The 21,941-nt window shown below is 31.1% G+C and overlaps 3 protein-coding genes across 3 annotated transcripts; 1 reads left to right on the top strand and 2 right to left on the bottom strand.

Moving 5' to 3' along the window:
• Positions 1 to 316: 316 nt before the first annotated feature.
• On the bottom strand, positions 317 to 1,922 carry LOC124920677 (30S ribosomal protein 3, chloroplastic). Its single transcript, XM_047461219.1, has 2 exons — positions 1,524 to 1,922; positions 317 to 707 (listed from the first exon to the last, which is right to left on the bottom strand). Exons 1-2 carry the CDS (start codon positions 1,779 to 1,781, stop codon positions 423 to 425), a joined length of 543 nt encoding a protein of 180 aa, XP_047317175.1. The 5' UTR covers positions 1,782 to 1,922; the 3' UTR covers positions 317 to 422.
• Positions 1,923 to 2,651: 729 nt separating this feature from the next.
• Positions 2,652 to 10,096, bottom strand: LOC124921024 (NADPH-dependent diflavin oxidoreductase 1). The gene is made up of 12 exons (XM_047461622.1): positions 9,676 to 10,096; positions 9,201 to 9,278; positions 8,998 to 9,102; positions 8,027 to 8,118; positions 7,171 to 7,349; positions 6,802 to 6,899; positions 6,133 to 6,207; positions 5,911 to 6,021; positions 5,454 to 5,564; positions 4,784 to 4,903; positions 3,650 to 3,866; positions 2,652 to 3,551 (listed from the first exon to the last, which is right to left on the bottom strand). The coding sequence occupies exons 1-12, from the start codon at positions 9,847 to 9,849 to the stop codon at positions 3,022 to 3,024; spliced, it is 1,890 nt and encodes a 629-aa protein (XP_047317578.1). The 5' UTR covers positions 9,850 to 10,096; the 3' UTR covers positions 2,652 to 3,021.
• Positions 10,097 to 21,089: 10,993 nt separating this feature from the next.
• Positions 21,090 to 21,581, top strand: LOC124919783 (secreted RxLR effector protein 161-like). Its single transcript, XM_047460120.1, has 2 exons — positions 21,090 to 21,297; positions 21,388 to 21,581. The coding sequence occupies exons 1-2, from the start codon at positions 21,090 to 21,092 to the stop codon at positions 21,579 to 21,581; spliced, it is 402 nt and encodes a 133-aa protein (XP_047316076.1).
• The last annotated feature ends 360 nt before the right edge of the window (positions 21,582 to 21,941 follow it).

The raw sequence follows: 21,941 nt of genomic DNA, 5'->3' as shown, positions 1-21,941 counted from the left end.
ATGTATTTTCTTCCACTGTTGAGACTTTTTTTCGTGCTTACAATCAGTGTTTTAATGACTAGAAAATGCAAGATTATATTGTGTATCTATGATTTTTTTTACTATAAATTGATCATTATTCAGTAGTTTAAATAAACATTTAATAATAATGATATCTTGATCTTTTATGATTGCAATTTTTATATTTAAAAATGAATTTATCAAAATATTAACCAATTGAAAACACATTTTAGTCATATTTGCTAGTCTAAATACAGCTTTAAAAAGTGACTTTTTTTTTTCATTTCAACAAGAGATAGATGGAACAATAGTCGAGTAAGAAAATGAGTGTTTAAAATTACAAATAATTAAGCTCCAACAAAAAATTACAATTTCCTAATAGTTGTTTTTGACCATTAAGTAAGAACTGAGAAAAACCGAGCTTATGACAATTTGCCGCCACTCTGTTGCCAGAGATTGATAATATCAGTAGCCTGGTTAAGAAGAATAATCATTTGCTTCTGAGATATCCATGGCTTACTCTCCAACAAAACTTTGAGCTCTTCCCAAGCATCCTTCCTCGGCCAGAAGTAATAAGGACTAAGAGGGATGGTGCCATGGCCTGGAATCACCTGGTCAAGGGATAAACCTATGTTGTTGTCCATCCAAATGAATTTCAACACCAATCTTGGTTTCTGTATTGTTGGCTTCACAACCACACCAAGCCTCTGCAAAGATATACATACCAACCAATAAGAAAGTCAACATAAATATATGCAAATTCAAAGCACAATTGTTTATCTACTACACCATATAACGGGGATTTCAGCTGCGAATCCAGTAGACATTTCTACAACTAATTCAAAGCAAAAGCCAAATTGTAGTTTGGATTAGAGATTAAAAAATAAAGCAAGTGTTCCTTCAAAATATTCAAAGCACAATTGTTTATCTACTACACAAGATAATGGGTTCAGCTGCTTATATTGATAAATGAATGAATCCAGTAGACATTTCAACAACTAATTCAAAAGCAAAGGCCAAATTGTAGTTTGGATTAGAGATTCACAAATAAAGCAACTAGTGTTTCAACAATATTCAAAGCACAATTGTTTATCTACTACACAAGATAATGGGGATTTCAGCTGCTTCTATTGATAAATGCAAGAAGCCAGTAAACATTTCTACAACCAATTCAAAAGCAGAGGCCAAATTGTAGTTTGGATTAGAGATTCACAAATAAAAAGCAAGTGTTCCTTATACAATATTCAAAGCACAATTGTTTATCTACTACACAAGATAATGGGGATTATAGCTGCTTAAATTGATTAATGCAAGAATCCAGTATTGACATTTCTACAACTAATACAAAAGCAAAGAGATTCACAAATAAATCAAGTGTTCCTTCAACAATATTCATGGGTTTCTTCCATATGAAATCCTGGTTTATCATTTTGTTAAGTTTGGGTTTATGTAGTTGTAATGAAAGAGCAAAAACCAGAGCATGAGCAATTAGGTCAAAAAACGAGGGAGATAGAGATATATACTTGGTTAGACGAGTCGTCAACTGATGTTTCTTCCGCAACTGTTTCGGCTGCTACAGCTGAAACCATAAAGGTATCAAATTTCCTGGTTCTCTTACAGGTGTTTCCATCAAGAAGAGTGAGCGACCTGCTGGAAGAAGCTTTGAAGCTGAAAGAGATAGAGTTCTTGGGATGTTTCGCGACGAATTCTCGAGAAGGAGACACAAAAGTAGATGCTTTATAGGAACAGCCGGCAATTGGCTGAATGGAAAGCGATATCATCTTCTTCACAGAGAGAAGGTAATTGATGATAGACCTAGATTGAGAATGGGATTTATAGATAAACCTAAAATTCAGAAACTTTGAATCTTTCTATTGTCTTGTTTTTCACTCGGCTATGAGCAGACTGAAGATGATAGTTTTAAGGATAAGGAGAAAGATAGATAGAGAGAAAATATATAAATATACCCCTAAGCTCTTTATAGTTTTTATATTGTCTTTAGTATCCATTCATTCATAAAATTGTCATCAAACTCTGGGTGTCTGTCTTATGGGCCAATAAACCCTAAAATTGAATGATTTTTGGGATTCCCAAAACTCAACATGGTAATAGAGCCAGAGCCAGAGCCAGTTTTAAGTTTCGAAAACCCTTAAATTCCTTAGGTTTAACAACCGAGTTTGTTAAATGGATTGAATGAGATTCTAACAACATTGCAGACAATTGAAAACAAATTTTTCTCATATGGAGAGTTTTCGAAAGGAAATATTATGGGTACGATCGATTGTCTTAAAAGATTCATCTTACACGCATTCGTCTCAATACAAAAATGGCCTTATACGGGATACAAAATTTTCAATTTTATTAGAATTTACAATTCTTATATATTTTTTTTATTATTTTTTTTTCTCTTTTTAACATTTAAACGCATTTTACGTTCTTATTAATAAAAATTAACATAGAAAAACGTATAATTTGTTACATTTAACTATTTTAACATCAATTTTAATTTACAGTTTTCAAACAAAGTTAGAATAATAAAAAATTATAGTTAAAAAATTAAAGATTTTAAATTTAATTCTCAATCAAAACAAAATTTATGTTAATGATTGCATGAGGTAATAATACCTAACTCTTTAAAAATTGATTGAAAATGCAGGTAAAAAAAATGTCTTTTTAAGAAGGGGGTAAGTCAATAAATCTTGTCACATATTCATCATAATTCATACCTAACTAAAAACAATAATACAATTCACTTGCAATTTAGTATCTATAAAAGAAATAGAAAGTACATGTAAATGTGTTTTGCTTTCTTTCTAAGTTATAAACATAACCATGGAGACATTATACATGTGCCTACTATATCCCATCCAATGTTTTCCCTTTAAAATAACTTACCTTGCATTTGCAAATGAATCATGATTAACTTAGAAACAAACAGAAAAAATCAGTTTAGTATCTGTGTGTGTCTTTCTTTGTCTCTTTCACAATCCCATGTTGGTTTTCTGTTGGTTTGTTTTGCTGTCAAGACCAAGCTTCCACATGGTACTTACCAGCCTTCTCCAATGCCCTCAACCACCTGGAAGCAACTTCTCTCGAAACCCCAGATTCTCGGGAAATGATTTCCTCAAAAGCCGTCAGAACATCTGACGGCATCTTTGTTGATGAACCTGCAACATAAACAGCCGCTCCCTCACTCAGCAAATCCCAAACCCTTTTGCTATTCTCCTGCATTTTATGCTGCACATATATCTTTTCTGGCTGATCTCTAGAAAACGCGGCATAAAATCCTCCACCTTTATCTTCTGAGAGCACACCGTCGCTTATTGTATGAGACAACCAAAAATCTCGATAAAGGAAGTCGTTCTCCTTGTTCCGGCAGCCAAAGAAGAGAAGGATTGGAGCAGTTGAACATGATTTACTTTGCAAGGCTCTTTCCTCCACAAATCCACGGAAAGGAGCACAACCAGTTCCAGGCCCAATGAGAATGAGTGGAAGTGATGGGGATGGGACAGGGAGGGACCCTTTACGAATCCATGCTGGAATATTAATGCCTGCAGCAATATAAAATGGTGATAATTTCAGTTGGTGATGACAAATTACAATGGTGAAAAAAGAGGGGAGAAATTTAAGGGCTAAGAAACAAACATACTCTCGGAAGGATCAAGCCCAGCTAACCATGCAGAGCACAAACCGGTTCGCTTTCTCTTGAAAGGTGTTGTCTGTGACACAACACTTACAGTTAAGTGTATTTGGTCAGGGTGAACATCAAGAGAAGAAGCAATGGAAAACTGACGTGGTTTTAATGGAGGAACCAACTGCACAAGCCATTCAAACGGCATCTGCACAGAAGAGAAATCCTCCAGTACCTACACATAAGGTAGGAGAAACTGGGGTCTTATTGAGAAATTGGATAATCTGACACTAATTTACAAGATAACCGGAGAACAAGCATGGAAAAATAAACAAAGCAGCAATTTAAAGTAGTATGATATATTAGTGGTAGAATAGGGTAGTATGGTAATTAGTAGAGTAATTTCGTACATTAGTAACTTATAAAATGTAAAGAGTATGTATCACTGAAATAATGTTGAATCTAGTTTATCTCCTCCAAATAATACATACTCTAACTATTTATATGCTACTATTCCACTAACCTTCTAAATTACTTTAATAATTACCATACTACTACAGTACTACTAATTACCATATCACGCCTATACTACTACAAGTACACTATCCCATTTATCTTTTGGCAAAAACTAACATAAATATGAGAGAAAATTTGTATACACAACATACAATGTACATAAATAGCTTCATCTTTTTTACATAGTATTGAATGGTATGGTGGGAACCCATGTAATTTAAATTGAATAATGGTTCATTTTGAAATGTCACAACACAAGTTGCAGCTTATGAAAAGATCTGGGTTTTGGTTTGACAAAAACAAAATACATACATAAAGGTGAAGCTCCAGATTGCAGCCGTGTGATATTTTATAATCACAGATTTCAAAAGAACAAAATGAATTTAGTGTTATCATTTTGTTCTGTTTCACTTCCATAAGAACAATTCATTCCAAGTATGAGAACATATTGGCTCTACACTATATATTAACCCTATTATCTTCCCAATACAATAATGCATATAAGATAAACAATTCAAGTCTTTGATTATTATTGATATAATAAATATATATATAGGAAACATAATATATGCATAAGACAAATGGACCAGAAGACAATCAGTATTGTAATTAACAGTCTAATGGATAGACCATCACCTCCAACACTGTTCTCATTTCCTTCTGATTGTATTGGTATAAATCATCCCTCCCTTCGGGAGAAGCAAAATATTGGAGCTTTTCCTTCTCATGTTCGGCACTAGCAAAGAAACTCATAACCTGAAAAAAATATTATAGCTCATTGTTCAAGTATGTTAGTTCATCTGAGGAAAATAGAACTGGATATGATAAGTGTCTACATCGTATTGAACCTATTTAGCATAAGTGTGACAAGATGCAACTCTACAGTGGCTGATATTGGATGTTAACATATGGACAGCTTCATTAGAAGTAGAATCAGTTCAATTGTAATTCTCGTTGCAGATTTGACTTTGGGATTAATCTTGAGTTATATGAATTGGAAAAAAGAAATTCATTCTTTGAAACTGAAACTTCATAAAAAAAAAAAACAGGATGATGGAGAAATTAATGATTTAGTCGCATTCCAAATTCTTGAATTAGTACCCACTTCCAGTAAACATTAAACGAAAGGGAAGAAATAAGCTGAGCCAAACATTCCCATCTCAGAAGCAAAGGACCATGTATTGTCCATATCAAGAATGCAATCACAATATTATAAATCCAGATCTTATCTCATAATGAAAGCAATTTAAATTTTAAGAACCAAACGCACAAAAATAAAGCCAGCGAATCTGGAAAATAAATCTACCTCAAAAAAGTAGCGTCTAGGGTATGCTGACGCAATATCCATGGTAAGTTCCACAAAATTTCTCAACCTAACAGGGGAATTTAAAAGATTTGCGGCACCTCGAGGATGAACCTGTAATGTCAGAGATTAGTAATTGATGTGTGGCAACATGATTATAGGACAACCTAATTGTGTGGCTACGATTGAGAAGATAAAAAATATTCTATAACATAAACCTAACACAATGTCACATTTAATCCTAGATGTCAATAATATATTATTGTCTTCAACACATTTTAGAACTTGCAAAATGATGAAAACATCGTATAACACAGCTCCATCCAAACAACATTTAGCTGAAAAAAATTGATCCCGAATGGAAATGTATGCAAGAAATAACTATTTGAAACTTTAAAGCTTCATATACATGATAGAACTTAAATGCATGAAAACTGATTTGATAAACAGTCAAACATACAGTGATATATGCTTCCGGGTTCAAATTACAGCGCCTTATGAAAGCATCAACTGCAGCAGGACTTTGACCAGGAAGAATTTCAAGAAGATCCCCAACTTCATATTCAATAACCTTCACAATGTTTCAAGTGCATTACAAATAAGATGTAGAATTGAGTTTCAACTGCACTCATAAAAGAGAAGATACATTGTGAAACTAGCAGATTAGCCTGCATTGACTTACCGAGGAAATAGATTCGAACTCAATGTGGCGAACATCTTTCCCACCATCCCCTCTTGTTAGTGGATCATTTTTTATCTGCACCAGATTTTGATAACATTGAAAAAAAATGGCCAAAGAGTGAACTATAAAAACAAAGTGGCCACTCATGCTGGAGTTTTTAAGCTAAGATAGTCTCTAAGATTTCATCGCTGCATTTACTTTTAAGGTGTTGGTGGGAGTTAAGAAAGCAAAAATAACAACTATTACACATCAGATGGCCAATGAATATGAGAAATTTGTTCCCATCGACAGGTCCAAATCAGCCAATTAGAAAGGATCATATGATACATAATTCAACAACAAACAAACAAACAGGACGGACAATGCTACAAGTTTCAGGCCGTATAATTCATCATTTGCAAGTAATACCACAATAAATCAGGTTTTTTAGGTAAGATATGCTGATTTGAATATTCACTAAGAGCTATGAATCTTTCCACTGATTACAATTGAAAAAGATGACAGTTAGGTGTTACCAATGAAGTCAAATCTTGGATCAATTGATCCAAACTGTTGTCATCTTTTTTGACTCCACATTAACTAATTATGTCCTCCATTCAATTTCATTTAATTTTTTGGTGGGGTAAATATTGCTTTGCCAGACAGGATAGTGCACAATGAAGTCAATACCATTTTCAAGAAGCAGTCCGGCTTATTCTTTCCTCCGGAGAAGTTTCCTTGTGATATTGACCGAATTCTTTCGAATTCTATCTCCTTGGATACCAAGTCTAAAAAAATAACACAGAACAAAAATAAAATTCTGGTCAATAAAAAGCATTTCAAAATTCAAATATATGAAGATATAAAAAGCACAGACATAATATGATTATAGCATATATATGTCTATTTTTATTTGTATTATCATATCACACTAATAAATATTAAGGAACCCAGAGTTGCCTCCAATGTCATATTTATGCCACTAATACATGTTAACAATTCATGAAGCATATTGCTTCTGTATTAATAATTCATTAAGATTTAAGATATGCCACTTACTTGAATCAACTGATAACTGAGAAACAATTTCATCTTCGTGATACACAATTTGAATTTTCGGTTGATCCACTAATTTCATGTCCGGGACCAAATCTACACCTGCTGGGAACATTTTGGGATTCATCTGATACAGAGCCTTCCACAAGGAGGACATCCAAGGATCAAGAGCACCCTCATACCTAACAGCGGGAGAAGATAGTTTTATCAAGATAAAACCATCGGAGAGGATGAGAAACAATTTAAGCTGTTTCGATTAGATATAAATTTAAAGTTGAAAGAGAAATATTAAAGGCAGCAAGAATTAAGTTTCTCATTTATGCAACAAGACAGTACCCATTTTTATGCATAAAATAAGCAAACAAAAGAATAATTTGGGACATGGAAAGAAGGCCCAAGGCTTGTCAAACTTCGGTAATATGGAAGTATAGTACATTTTGTTTTTCCTCAGTTCTCATTACAAGTGAACATGTAAATTAGTTGTTCGGATATTGGACACAAAAGCCAGAAAGAGAACAGAAGGTTAAAAACACACTTGCAGTTCTCAGCAGCTAGAGGAACCTTGAAGAAATGCCCAATACAGATACATATAATTACATTAAACTAAGGTTTATGAGTATAGATTGGCTTTTTTTCCACTTTCTTTCTACTCGATTCCAATTCATTCAATTCTTCTAAGGGAGCCAATGTAGTAGTAAAACAATGGATACACCATAGCTCAAGAGATTAAGGTTTCCCATCCCACTAAAATGCCAATCACAACCCATCAGTTATACAAGATCCACACATAAAAAAATAAAGCAACAACACTGACAATACACATTTAGTTTTATGTTAGACTTAAAATCTGAGCGCCTACCCTGAAGGGTGCTGATCATCTCCTAGACCTCTTTCAATTATCGTTCTTGCTCCAAGATCTGAAACTCTCTTGTCTAACTTTTTAGCAACAAACTGCATCAATAATATGAAAACTAATGTTTATTTCGAAAGAAGATACCAATGTAAAATTTATAAATAGCTGATGAAAAGTAATTGATATTCAATCTTGCAAAGCATGCTTATGTATAGGTACGCCAAACTCATCCTAAAACTTAAGAATCCAATTCAAGACTAAACGTTCCCATAAAAGCAAATTATGCATAGAACACCACTAAATAAATTGATTTCACAAGACAAGATTAAGAACTTACAAGTTCCATAGTTTATTTATGTTCATACCTCACTGTTAGAAATAAAAGAAAGAATCTTCATGAGTTTAGAAAAAAGAATAACAAAATTTATTAAACTGGCAACACCATCACGTGCCTAATTTTATGTCTGATGTGAACACCGTTGTGCAAACTCTTCCAGGACAAACACTTGGAGACCTGATTACCATGATTTTCTACCTTAGAAAGCTAAATCATGTTGCAATAGAAAAATGGAGAATGGACCCCATTGAAGAATGTACAACAATCTGAATGGTTAATGTTTACAGAAGTCCATTCACAAGTCATAAAAGAAAATTCCTTGATTAACTTTGAAATTAAGAAAATAGACATTACTGGAAAAAAAATCCTGGCACATTTCTTGAGTAAGATTCTTTGAGATGATGTCCTGGCTCCAGTTTAGGGACTCATATTTGTATATTGAATCATTGAGGACTTAAGAGAACTCCTACGTCTAATAACACTTGGTCAAGCTCCATTACTCAAACCCATACAGAAAAAAGCATAATGTATGCAGTTCAACAATTAACTATAAATGCAGCATAAGTAAACTAAAAATACTAATCTCTAGAGTGAATTAAGTGTCATAATCTGGCCACAGAAAACAAAAAATGGCTCTTACATTATATTTTTGGTAACCAGAATCACCCAGACCAAAGACAGCATAAGCAACCCTTTCCAGCCAATCTTTACTCAGATTTCTCTGTAAAAGAAATCTCCAAAATACCTTGAAACACACAAAGAAACATATATGAATAAGAAAAAGTGTTTGTCTTTTATCCATTCATATGATCACTTCTTATTCAACAAATAAATAAAAAAAACCTTCATGGAATCTGGTGGGTCTCCCTGTCCCGTAGTGGAAACAATGAAAATGACAGTCTTCTTACTTGTTAAAGAACTCTGATAAGGAGAAGATTATCATTAGAATTTCTCTGTCCTAACAAAGAGATAAGCAATTCACATGCAGAACTGTTTTCTGACCATCCAAGTTATACTATTTAGCAGACTTAGAGAAGAAGATGAAATGAAGAGAGCTAGTTCCTTCCCAGTTTCAGATATAAAATTTGATAAGATGGAATAACAGATGCTTAAAACACTCTACAAAAACTACAATCTTTCAAGAAAGAAACCAAGAGAAACTAAAAATTTGAGCTTTCTGAAACGAACTGACACCAAATGCGTAATTACGCTCAGAAGATTATCAATCAGTTCACAAAAAGCATTAAACCCTTTCACTTGCCCGCCTCTTATTTTCTGTATCAGTAGCCAAAGAGACAAAAAAAAGTAAGTGACTCACGGCATCAAACTCGTCCATGGACAGGACAGAAGCAGGACAGCTTCTTCGCTCAGCCTCCCGAGCTACACGCTCAGCTGCGTCAAGGGCATTCCCAGTTTGCGTTGCGTATAGTATCAACAGCTTCAGATTGTCTTCCATTTCTGAATTCGAAGAGGAATAAACAGTCCGCCCCATGTAATTAGTTGGTTCTCTTCACTTTGGTGATTCGAGCGTTCAAACTACTACGGGAAAAGCGCAGACTCGTCAAGGATTTCTTTCCCCTCTTATGAAGAGCATTGACTATTATTCTATTATACGCTCAACTTCAGTATTATCTATTACGGCCGTAACCAGTCGTCGCCGACTTCAGTCTTCAGCTGATCGTGGAAATCCTCTCCGCCGCCGCCGCTGCCGCGTATATTATTAAACCGGACGATCTTAGCCTATTAGAAATGCTCACTGGTTAACCGATGGCGGTTAATATATATATAAAAAAAAAAATATGATTCTAACAAAAATATGTATTAAACGAAAAAATATATTTTTTCATTGTAACGTTTTTTAATTTGATCTGTTATTTTAAATGAGATTATGGTCAGTAACTAATTTTAAATAGACTTTTAATATTTATTTAGTTATGATACATCTTAAAATATACCTTGATTAGGGCTAATGTGTTTTTCAGTCTAAACGAAAAGAAAAAGAATTTCGGGAAGAAATAGGAACAAATGATACTATGTATGTCTAATATCATAGATACCTTAAATTCGAGTATTTTTAAGCGGGAGGGATAAGAATGTGTGAAACTTAGTAATATTTAAAACAAAATGTTTTCTTATTAAAGTTTAATATGAGATTTCAAAATGTCTCATAATTACAAACATCATCAATATAATCTATTTTGCCTTATGCATTCTAATTCAATTTTATTTATTTATTTTTATATTTTCAAAAGAGTTATTTATCTTTTCATTACTTTTTATATTAAAATTTTCTTCTAATAACAAAATAATATTTCTATCTCATTTTTCTTCATATTCAATATTTAATTTTTTTTTATTTTAATAAACAAAGTTCTTATCTTCTTCAATATTTACAAATTTATAAATTTGTAGGTAAATCATATTTTTATTTGTTTTTTTAATATTTCGATATTACTAATTTTAAAATTATTTATTAAAGTTATATTTTTTTTCAACCTCTACACTCTTATAATTTTTTAATCAGGTAACGGGTATATGTGGGGATCGAGTACTCGACAAATTGAGGATAAGATCAAGGGCTAAGACTGACAATAAGAATATAGTTGTTGTTGCTTCATTTTCATGTAAGTTCGTCTAATTTTATCGTGATGATTATATGTTATCTCCATATCAAAATATATGCAATCTAAGATCTCGGTCAAGGTAGTTTCAACCCTTTGAGATTTGAAAGGAGATTCTAAATTCTCATAAAAAATGAGTATATTTGTTTCGATTGACTCAAATAATGAAAGATTATCAATTATTAACTTAGAAAAAATATATTATATTATATTTTCTGTTTCTCTCCAAATTTATTGAATTTTAAGCTTCGCAATAAATAAATAAATATATATATATATATATAATTACAATCGAAACATTCAAAATATAAAAATGATTCACACACATAAATGAGTATACCACTATATATATACTAATAAAATAGATAAAAAAACACAACTCTAAAAATTATAAATTCGACGAGAGAATGAATTTTAATCTAAAACGATATAATATACCGTCGAAATCTATTATTAAAATAAAATTTAGGTTCAAGATAAAAAAATTCACTGGATAGGGTAAACCGTTGTCATACATGGGTACTACATCCTAATTTCCTCTCTTCCTAATTTTTTATTATTTAATTCGGCTATTTATTTTTAATTTTTAAAAAATTGGGCAAATTCATATTATCCACTTTTCATCTATTATTTTTTTTAAAACTTTTACAATTTGCTTAAAATTCACAACTATAATTCATGGTTTCGAGGAGTAGTCATAATCAATAAATATATTTAAAAACTAACTTAATAATTAAGTTAATTTATTTATATAATTTTAACATTAAATTATTATACAATTTTTATATTAATTTGAAAGAGTGTTAAAAGTAATTAAAATTAACAAAACAAAAAAAAAATTACATAGGATCTCATGGATATCCAATTTTCGGGATAATGACTTATAAGATTTTTACAAATCAAAACTCAACTATTTTAATAAAATAAAAAATTAAAGTTAGTTTCAAATTGAATTATTTAAATGTAATTTAGATTAAACGAAAAGAGGATAGTATTATGTTCTCCATTATGAGAGTATGAACTATTAATTATTAATTAGTTCTTGTCGGCTTTCTAATTAATTTTTTGACAAATATAATTTTTATAATTTGTTTTAAAATAATTTTGCATAAACATAAACCACTTTCAAGTTGTAGAATTTGCATTGTACATGTATTAATTATGATTTCAATTTTAAGAAATTATTATTAATATTAATATGTATTTATAAATTTCATTATAATAGATCAAAATATAAATGTATAAAATATATTTTAAAATAAATCGGACTTAAAAAATAATTAAATGAATTAATGGGAGTTTAAATAAACTGAATGAATTAATCGGAAAAGTCACACTGATGATTTTAGGCGGTTCAAATTAAAAAAAAAAGTATAAATACACTCCTCCTCCGCGCATCCCATCTGTGCCAGGTTTACGCCAAGCCAAGCCAATTAGAGGAAAAGCGATCGATCGGATCCACCACCGAATCCTCCGCCTCTCTCTTCTTAGAGGAAAAGTGTGATCGGTCGGAGAGTGAAATCCACCACCCGACGACCATTCCTTCCACATCATCCTCAGGTCGGTCGGTCAGTTCTTCCCATCTCATTTCATTTCTTGTATGAAATAATCCTAATAATTAATGCCTCAAGACAAACCCTAATTTCCCAAACTTTCTTACCCCGTTTGATCAATCAATGTATTCCTCAATCAATAATCATGTTTCTTAATTAGTTGATCAATGAAACTCTTTCTTGACGGAAAATGGATCAAGGTTGGAAATCAATAATCATGTTTCTTAATTAGTTGATCAATGAAACTCTTTCTTGACGGAAAATGGATCAAGGTTCGAGTTCCATTGCACCTCAAAACGTTAATTAGCCTATTCATTTGGAAACTAGTAGTATTTGAGGATTATGATCCAGATTATATTTGATTTTTTATTTAGTTTACGAATTAGTTTCTGCATGTATATAATGTTCTGCTTCATTCATTCATTTGGTATATAGATAATTTTTGGGGATTAGAATTTTATTTCTGAGTTTTGACCAACATGACAAAGGTATCTTTTTCATATTCATATCTTGCTGCGCTAAGAGCACCTATTGAACAATGCAATCTGCAGTTTGATGTAGTTTGATGTACTATCAGCAAAAGGCAACAAACAGTGGAGGAAGACACATTTGCCACCCAGTATGAAGATTACATGAAAAAAGTCCAATTTAGGTTCATACCCTTTATTTACTAGTCAATTTTCAGATAGATTTATTATGCCTTGGTTTTCTATTCTCACTACTGAAAGTGGTTTCTTTATCAAAAGTAGTCTTTATGTTCAACTTTTTGTTTTCTTTATTGTACATGTTACCATTAACCATTCCCCCCACCATTTGTATGATGAACTCAAGATAATGTGGATGATTTATAATCTTCAATACTTCTTTTTGCTAACCTATCTGACACTTGATAAACATGGAACATTTACCTTGTTGGCAGATGTATTAGTTCTGTTTGACCTCTATGTGAAATGTTTAGAGGGTTGAGTTATAAGACTCTGGTCCCTTCCTTTCTTACTTATGATGATGTGTGATGAGCATTTATACAAGTAAAATAACCTATTGAGAGACATATGATAAAGTCTTTTATTGTCGCGTTTTATTGTCGCGTGTGGATAATATTCTGCCATGTAGATGTATATATCAAAAACATTTCTGTCTTCTTGAAAAAGTGTCGCGAATTATTATTCTTCAAGGCCCCATAGACCGTTTTATGCAATAGTTATTCCTACCAAGAGTAGTATATATAGGGTAATCAGTAAAATGTCGTAAAAAGGTTCCCCTATCTTTTACAAGATAATACAAAACAATATATAAAATTCTTTTCCACATCCTCTTCTCTCACAAAATACCATATTTTTATATTCATTTATTTTGAAACAACTCATAACAAAAGATAAAGCATGTACATATATTGTTCAAACAACTGAGATTCTTCCAAAACTTGAACATCAAACAATTAAACGAGAAATAAATTAGGTTGCAACTAGTGTCATTAATGTCCACTATCGACATTTATTAACTTTCCCGACAAAGATGGGGTGGGCTGACGTGGCAATAACAAATTTGTTTGACTTAAAAAAAAAGATGAATCATAGTAAGATTAGGTATGTCCCAGCTGTTATGACTGATTTTTATAATCTATTAATTGGAGGGTTTTATCTCCTTATACCTACGGCATTGACAAAAAAAATTATTTGTGATTAGGACGTATAATTATATTCAGTTTGAAATTATAAAAACACTGTGTATAAGAATACTTTATTTCTTCATATTTTTCTGTTTATTGGTTTAGTCTTACAAATAATTTGATAAGACTATATTGTTATCGCGTAAATAGAAACACAATTATAAAAAACTTTGTGTATGAGAATACTTCATTTATGCATATTCTCATACTTAGTTGATTTAGTCTTACAAATAATATGATAAAACTATATTGTTGTCGTGTGGATAAAATATAAAAATTCTAAAAGATTGATAACGATCATTTATAAATTTTGGTTTTATAATGATTGTGATTTGGTGAATTTAGATTTGAATGACTAGTAATTTGAGACGTCTAATTATATTCGGTTTGACATTATAAAACTATATGTATAAGAATATTTCATTTCTACATATTCTCCTACTTTGTTGGGTTAGTCTTACAAATAATATGATAAAACTATATTGTTGTGATGTGAATAGAAACACACAAATTCTAAAAGAATGAGAACGATCACTTACTAATATTATTTTATAATGATTTTGATTTGGTGGCTTTAGATTTGATTGACTTGTGATTTGAGACGTATAATTATATTCGGTTTGACATTATAAAAATATGTATGAGAATATTTTATTTCTGTATATTCTCCTACTTAGTCGGTTTAGTCTTACAAATAATATGATAAAACTATATTATTGTGGCGTGGATAGAAACACTCAAATTCTAAAAAAGATTGAGAAAGATCATTAACAAATGTTGGTTTATAGTGATTGTGATTTATAGCGTAAAATTATATTCGGTTTGCAATTATAAAAACTATATGTATGAGAATATTTCATTTCTGCATATTCTCACTTAGTTGATTTAATCTTACAAATAAGACTATATTGTTGTCGTGTGGATAGAATCACAAAAATTTAAAATATTAAGAACGATCAATTACAAATCTTGGTTTTATAATAATTGTGATTTGGTGGATTTAGATTTGAATGACTTGTGATTTGGGATGTATAATTATATTTGTTTTGAAATTATAAATACTCCATGTATGAGAATACTTTATTTCTGCATACTCTCCTATTTATGATAAGACTATATTGTTGTTGCGTGGAAATAAACAAAAAAATTTTAAAAGATTGAAAACGATCACTTACTAATGTTGGTTTTATTGTGAGTGAGATTTGGTGACTTTTGATTTAAGACGTATAATTATATTCGGTTTGGATTATAAAAATTCTTATAAAAATAATTTATTTATGCATATTCTCCTATTTAGTTGGTTTAGTTTTACATATACTAAAAGATTGAGAACGATCACTTATTAATGTTTGTTTATGTTGATTGTGATTTGTGGTGTAAAATATATTCGGTTTGTATTATAAAACTCTATGTATGAAAATACTTAATTTCTGCATATTCTCCTACTTAGTTAATTTAATCTTACAAATAATATAGTAAGACTATATTGTTGTTGCCGCGTGGATAGAATTATAAAAATTCTAAAAGATTGAGAACGATTTTTTACAAATTTTGGTTTTATAATGATTGTGATTTGGTGACTTTAGATTTGAATGACTTGTGATTTGGTACATCTAATTATATTCTCCTATAAATATTCTGTGTATGCGAATACTTAATTTCTGCATATTCTTATACTTAATTAATTTAGTCTTACAAATAATATATATGACTATATTGTTACCGCGTTGTTAGAAACACAAAATTTTTAAATGATTGAGAACAATCACTTATTAATGTTGATTTTATAGTAATTATAATTTAGTGACATTAAATTTGAATGACTTGTGATTTCGGTGGTATAATTATATTTTGTTTGGATTATAAAAATTATGTATACGAGAATACTTCATTTTTGCATATTCTCCTATTTAGTTGGTTCAGTCTTACAAATAAGATAAAAAATTATGTTGTTGTCACGTAGATAGAAACACAAAAATTATAATAGATTGAGAACGATCACTTATTAATGTTTGTTTATGTTGATTGTGATTTGGTGACTTGTGATTTGTGGCATAAAATTATATCCGGTTTAGATTATAAATAATTTTTGTATGAGAATACTTCATTTCTGCATGTTCTCTTACTTAGTTGATTTAATCTTACTAATAATATAATAAGACTATATTGTTGCCGCATGGATTGAATCATAAAAATTCTAAAAGATTCATAACGATCATTTATAAATTTTGGTTTTATAATGATTGTGATTTGGTGAATTTAGATTTGAATGACTTGTGATTTGAGACATCTAAGTATATTCGGTTAGAATATATATAAATATTATGTGTATGTGAATACTTTATTTCTGCATATTCTCATACTCAGTTGGTTTAATCTTACAAATAATATAATAAGACTATATTGTTTCCGCGTGGACAGAATCACAATTTTTTTAAAAGATTGAGAACGACCATTTTGGTTTTATAATGATTTTGATTTAGTGACGGTAGATATGAATGACTTGTGGTTTGGGACGTCTAATTATATTCCGTTTGAAAATATAAAAATTATGTGTATTCGAATACTTCATATTTGTATATCCTCCTACTTAGTTTAGTCTTACAAATAATATATATGATTATATTGTTACCGCGTTGATAGAAACACATAAATTCTAAAATATTGAGAACAATAACTTACTAATATTGATTTTATAGTAATTATAATTTAGTGACATTAAATTTGGATGACTTGTGATTTCAGTGGTATAATTATATTTCGTTTGGATTATAAAACTTCTATATACGAGAATACACCATTTCTGTATATTCTCTTATTTAGTCTTACAAATAAGATAAAAGTCTATGTTGTTGCCACGTAGATAGAAACAAAAAAAAATTCTAAAAGTTTGAGAATGATCACATATTAATGTTGGTTTATGTGTGATTTGTAGCTTAAAATTATATTTGTTTTGGATTATAAATAAACTATGTATGAGAATACTTCATTTCTGCATATTCTCTTACTTAATTGATTTAATATTACAAATAATATAATAAGCACACAATCATTTACTAATGTTGACTTATGATTTGAATGACTTGTGATTTGAGACGTATAATTATATTCGTTTTGAAATTATAAAAATAATGTATATGAGAATATTTTTTTTTTGAATATTCTCCTGCTTAGTTGGTTTAGTCTTACAAATAATATAATAAGACTATATTGTTATCGTGTGGATAGAAGCACAAAAATTCTAAAAGATGTATAACTATTACTTTCTAAAGTTGGTTTTATAGTGATTGTGATTTGGTGAATTTAGATTTGAATGACTTTATATTTTGGACATATAATTATATTCGGTTTGGATTATAAAAATTATGTGCATTCATTTTTGTATATTTTACTACTTAGTTGATTTAGTCTTACAAATAATATGATATGAATATATTATTGTTGCGTGGAAATAAACACAAAGTTTCTAAAAGATTGATAACGATCATTTACTAATGTTGGTTTTATTGTGATTGTGATTTGGTGACTTGTGATTATCAATGACTTGTGTTTTGTGACGTAAATTATATTCGGTTTGAAATTATAAAAATTTTGTGTATGATAATACTACATTTCTACGTATTCTCCTACTTAGTTGGTTTAGTATTACAAATATTATAATAAGACTATATTGTTACCGCATGGATAGAAACACAAAAATTTAAAAGATTGAGAACAATCACTTACTAATGTTGGTTTTATAGTAATTGTGATTTAATAACTTGTAATTTGGGAGGTATAATTATGTTTTGTTTGGATTATAAAAATTTTGTGTATAAGAATTGTTAGGTATTTGTTGGCCCAATCTCTAGTAACCCACTTATTGGACTTGACCTAATAATATAAATAGATATTACTCTCTTGGTGGGAGAAAGATGTCAAGCTCCTTTGTGGTGTTTGGAGACTAGAGAAAGGGTTGCCGCTTTTAGTGAGGTAGTGGTGCAACGAAATCGATAAATAAGAGGAACTGAGCCAAACTTTAATCGCATTCACACCCAACAGTAGTATTAGAGCTAGGGTTTAGGGTTTGTAATTAAAGTTTGAGATTGGGTTGGAGGATATAAGTTATCTTCACCAATAAGCATAGATCTGTCTTATGTTTTTCTTTAATCATCTTATTTTATTCTCTGCTTCTACTGCTACTGGAGGAAGAAAAAGCCTCCGCCGCCTCTAGAGAAGAAGCCATTGTTGTCTTGTTCAACTATTGTCGGTGTCACGTTTGTCGCGACCACTGAGAATCAAAGCCACCGTCGTGCCGCTGCTGAGAAGACGAAGTAACAAATCCCCGAGCAGGGTGGGTAAGTCGAAACTTTATTTGAGTTTCGCAAGGTATCATAACTTGAACCCTCCTATTAATTTCTGCAATTGATTGTTGATTTTTTTTTAAATTTGTTTGATAGCATGTCTGGTGTTAATCAATATGGTATGATTCCTTTTGACGAAAAAACTAATTTAGCATTTGGAAACAAAAAATGAAATGTATTTTGATTCAGAAAAAATATTTTAAAGCTGTTAGTCAGGTTTATGCTATTGCTGATACCGTTGAGAAAAATATTGAAATGAATGAAAATGCTTGTGCCTCTATATACTTGAATTTATCTGATTCTGTGATGAGAAAAATTGGTAATTTAGAGTGTGCAAAAACTTTGTGGAATAAATTGTCTAAACTTTATATTGAAACTTCTCTGCCTAATAAAATGTTCTTACTTAAAAAGTTTTTCAAATTTAGATTGGATATGTCCAAAGACATTGAAGATAATCTGGATGTTTTCACTAAACTTATTTCTGATATTAAGTTGTGTGGTGATAATAACACTGATGAGTATGCCCACATTGACTTGTTGAATGTTATTTCTGATTTTTTTAATGATGTGAAGTCTGCCATTAAGAATGGTAGAGACAATGTCACTCTTGATATTGTTGTTAATGGTCTTAAGAGTAAGGAGTTAGATTTGAGACACTCTAAGAGGGGTAAACAGTCTGGTGGGGAAGTCATGCATGTGAGGGGTAAATCTCAGGGTAGGTTGAGTGCCCAAAAGAATGTCAGTAATGAGAGTTCTGGTAAGAAATCTCATCCTATTAGTAAAAGCAGATCTAAGTCTAGGTCTAGTGCTAGAAAATGTTATAATTGTCATGAGTATGGTCATTTTATCAAGGATTGTTCTAAGCCTAAGAGAAATCAACCTGTTGAAAATGCTAACGTGGCTGTTTGTAAGAGCAATATGTGTGATATTTTTATGATTAATAATCTATGTGATTATGCTAGCTTGAACTCTGTGTTTTATGATTCTTTGTGCAAATCTGATTGGCTAGTTGACTCTAGTTGTACTTTCCATGTGACTCCATTTAGAGATTTGTTTTCGAACTATAAAGAGATTTAACATGGTTTTGTGTCTATGACAAATTAGAAAAATTGCATTGTATTAGGAATAGGTGATGTATGCCTAAGGTTCTCTTGTGGTTCTGTGTTTACTTTGAAGAATGTGAGACATGTTCCTAATTTGCGTTATAATTTGTTGTCTTGTGCATCTCTTAAGAATGATGGTTTGGAGGGAAAGTGGGGGAAATGTGTTATAAATTTTTTACGTGAGTCTCTTGTTATCTTTACTGCTAAAAAGATGAACAATCTATATGTGTGTTATGCTGAGACTACTTGTGACTCTGTAAACTCTATGATTGGTGATAAATCTGTTCTTTGGCATAATAGATTAAGTCACATTAGTAACAAAGGTCTAGAAATTTTGCATAAAGATGGTCACTTTGGTAGTGATAAATTGTCCCCCATCCTCTTCTGTGAATCATGTGTGATAGGAAAACAACATAATGTGAGTTTTCCCATCACCTCATACCCAAACGTGTCTAAGTGTACTGATATCCTTGAATATTCGCATGCTAATGTGTGAGGTCCCTCTAGTGTTGCTACACATGGGGGGAACTAATATTTTATGTCCATCATTGATGATTATTCTAGGAAAGTTTGAGTGTTATTTTTGAACCATAAGTCTGATATTTTTAAAAGTTTAAGGAGTGGAAGATTTTGATTGAGAATCAAACAAGTAAGAGAATCAAAACTCTTAGAACAGATAATGGTCTTGAATTGTGTAATAAACAGATTAATGATTTATGTGTTACATGGGGTATTAAAAGACATAGGTCTGTGCCGTACACACCACAGTAGAATGATGTTGCTGAGAGGATGAATATGACACTTCTAGAGAGGGTGAGAGCTATGTTAGCGTCATCTGAGTTGTCTAAGAAGTTTTTGGGGGATGATTTACATACTGTTGTTTATTTAATAAACAGGTCCCCTAGTGTTCCCTTAGGAGAGAAATGTCCCGAATTTGTGTTCTCAGGTAAACCTCTTGATTTGAGCAACTTGAAAGTTTTTGGATGTGTTGGTTATGTGCATTAGAAGGTTGACAAGTTGGAGCATAGGTCCAAGAAATATGTGTTCTTAAGCTACTCTGATGGGGTAAAATGTTATAGGCTTTGGAATAAGAGTGAACATGGGCTTAAGATTGTGATAATTAGAGATGTTGTTTTTAATGAGAATGATTTTTCTTGCTTGCCTATGTCCCCCACTCCTATTAATGATGCTCCTAATAAGGTGGAGCATGTGTTTATAGTTTTTGATCAACCTGCTAAACAACATGTGGATGACATGTTGATTGTTAGTCAATGTCTGAAGTCTATTATGCATGTGCAAAAATCGCTTTGTAAAAATTTTGACATGAAAAATTTAAGTGATGCTAAGAAGATTTTGGGCATTAATATAATTAGAGATAAAACAAAATTTTCTTTTGTGTTGAATCAAAGTGCACATGTTGCTAAAATTTTGAGTAAATTTTCTATGTCTGATGCTAAATCTGTGAATGTGCCTCTTGCTTCCCACTTTGTGTTAAGTAAGGATCAGTCTCCAAAGACTAAAACTGAAATAACTGAAATGAAGAATGTGTCTTATTCCAATGCTATAGGATCTGTTATGTATCTCATGATTAGTACTAGGTCTGATATTGCATATACAGATCGTTGTTTGAGTAGATTTATGTCTAACCCTGGTATGCCTCATTGGAATGCTTTGAAATGGCTTTTGAGATATCTAAAAACCACTATTGATGTTGGCTTGACTTTTTCTAAGTGTTCTGTAGGTACTAAGTTGGTTGGTTATGTAGATTTCAATTATGCTAATGATAGGGATAATAGAAAGTCTACGATTTCCTATGTGTTTACTTTGTGTGGCTCTTGCATAAGTAGGAAGTATCAACTTCAGCCCATTGTTGCTTTATCTACTACAGAATCTAAGTATGTAGCTATCACTGAAGCTTTTAAGGAAGCAATTTGACTTAGGGTTGTTTTGTCTGAAATTGGTTTTCTTGAAAAAAATGTGGTTGTGTTTTATGATAGTCAATATGCTATTCAACTGTGTAAAAATCCTGTTTTTCATGATAGAACTAAACACATTGATGTTACATTCGGGATATTGTTGAAAAAAGCATTGTTAAGTTAGAGAAAATTCCTTCAGAATTTAATCCTACTGCTATGGGTACTAAGTGTTTACCTGCTGAAAAATTTATTTCATGTCAACGAATTTTAAACTTTGACTTAGGGAAAACTCTTTGAGGTTCGTCATTTGTAGACATGGCATGCTTTGTGATTTTACCTTCAATCTTTGTGATTTTCCCATGCTTTGTGCTCTTGCATT

The sequence above is a fragment of the Impatiens glandulifera genome, chromosome 1 (assembly GCF_907164915.1).
Source record: "Impatiens glandulifera chromosome 1, dImpGla2.1, whole genome shotgun sequence".
In the NCBI taxonomy this organism is placed as follows: domain Eukaryota; kingdom Viridiplantae; phylum Streptophyta; class Magnoliopsida; order Ericales; family Balsaminaceae; genus Impatiens; species Impatiens glandulifera.
The sequence above is the reverse complement of the archived record's forward strand: the minus strand, read 5'-3'. Positions and strand labels throughout refer to the sequence as shown.

Excerpts from the sequence above, each read along its gene's own strand:
- LOC124920677 (XM_047461219.1), bottom strand. The coding sequence starts at position 1,781 with ATGATATCGCTTTCCATTCAGCCAATTGCCGGCTGTTCCTATAAAGCA. Across the intron at positions 708-1,523 it reads TTGACGACTCGTCTAACCAA|AGGCTTGGTGTGGTTGTGAA; the intron begins GTATATATCTCT and ends ATATCTTTGCAG.
- LOC124921024 (XM_047461622.1), bottom strand. The coding sequence starts at position 9,849 with ATGGGGCGGACTGTTTATTCCTCTTCGAATTCAGAAATGGAAGACAAT. Across the intron at positions 5,565-5,910 it reads ACCCGGAAGCATATATCACT|GTTCATCCTCGAGGTGCCGC; the intron begins GTATGTTTGACT and ends CTGACATTACAG. Across the intron at positions 3,867-4,783 it reads AAATGAGAACAGTGTTGGAG|GTACTGGAGGATTTCTCTTC; the intron begins GTGATGGTCTAT and ends CCTTATGTGTAG.
- LOC124919783 (XM_047460120.1), top strand. The coding sequence starts at position 21,090 with ATGTCTGATGCTAAATCTGTGAATGTGCCTCTTGCTTCCCACTTTGTG. Across the intron at positions 21,298-21,387 it reads TAGATTTATGTCTAACCCTG|GTACTAAGTTGGTTGGTTAT; the intron begins GTATGCCTCATT and ends AGTGTTCTGTAG.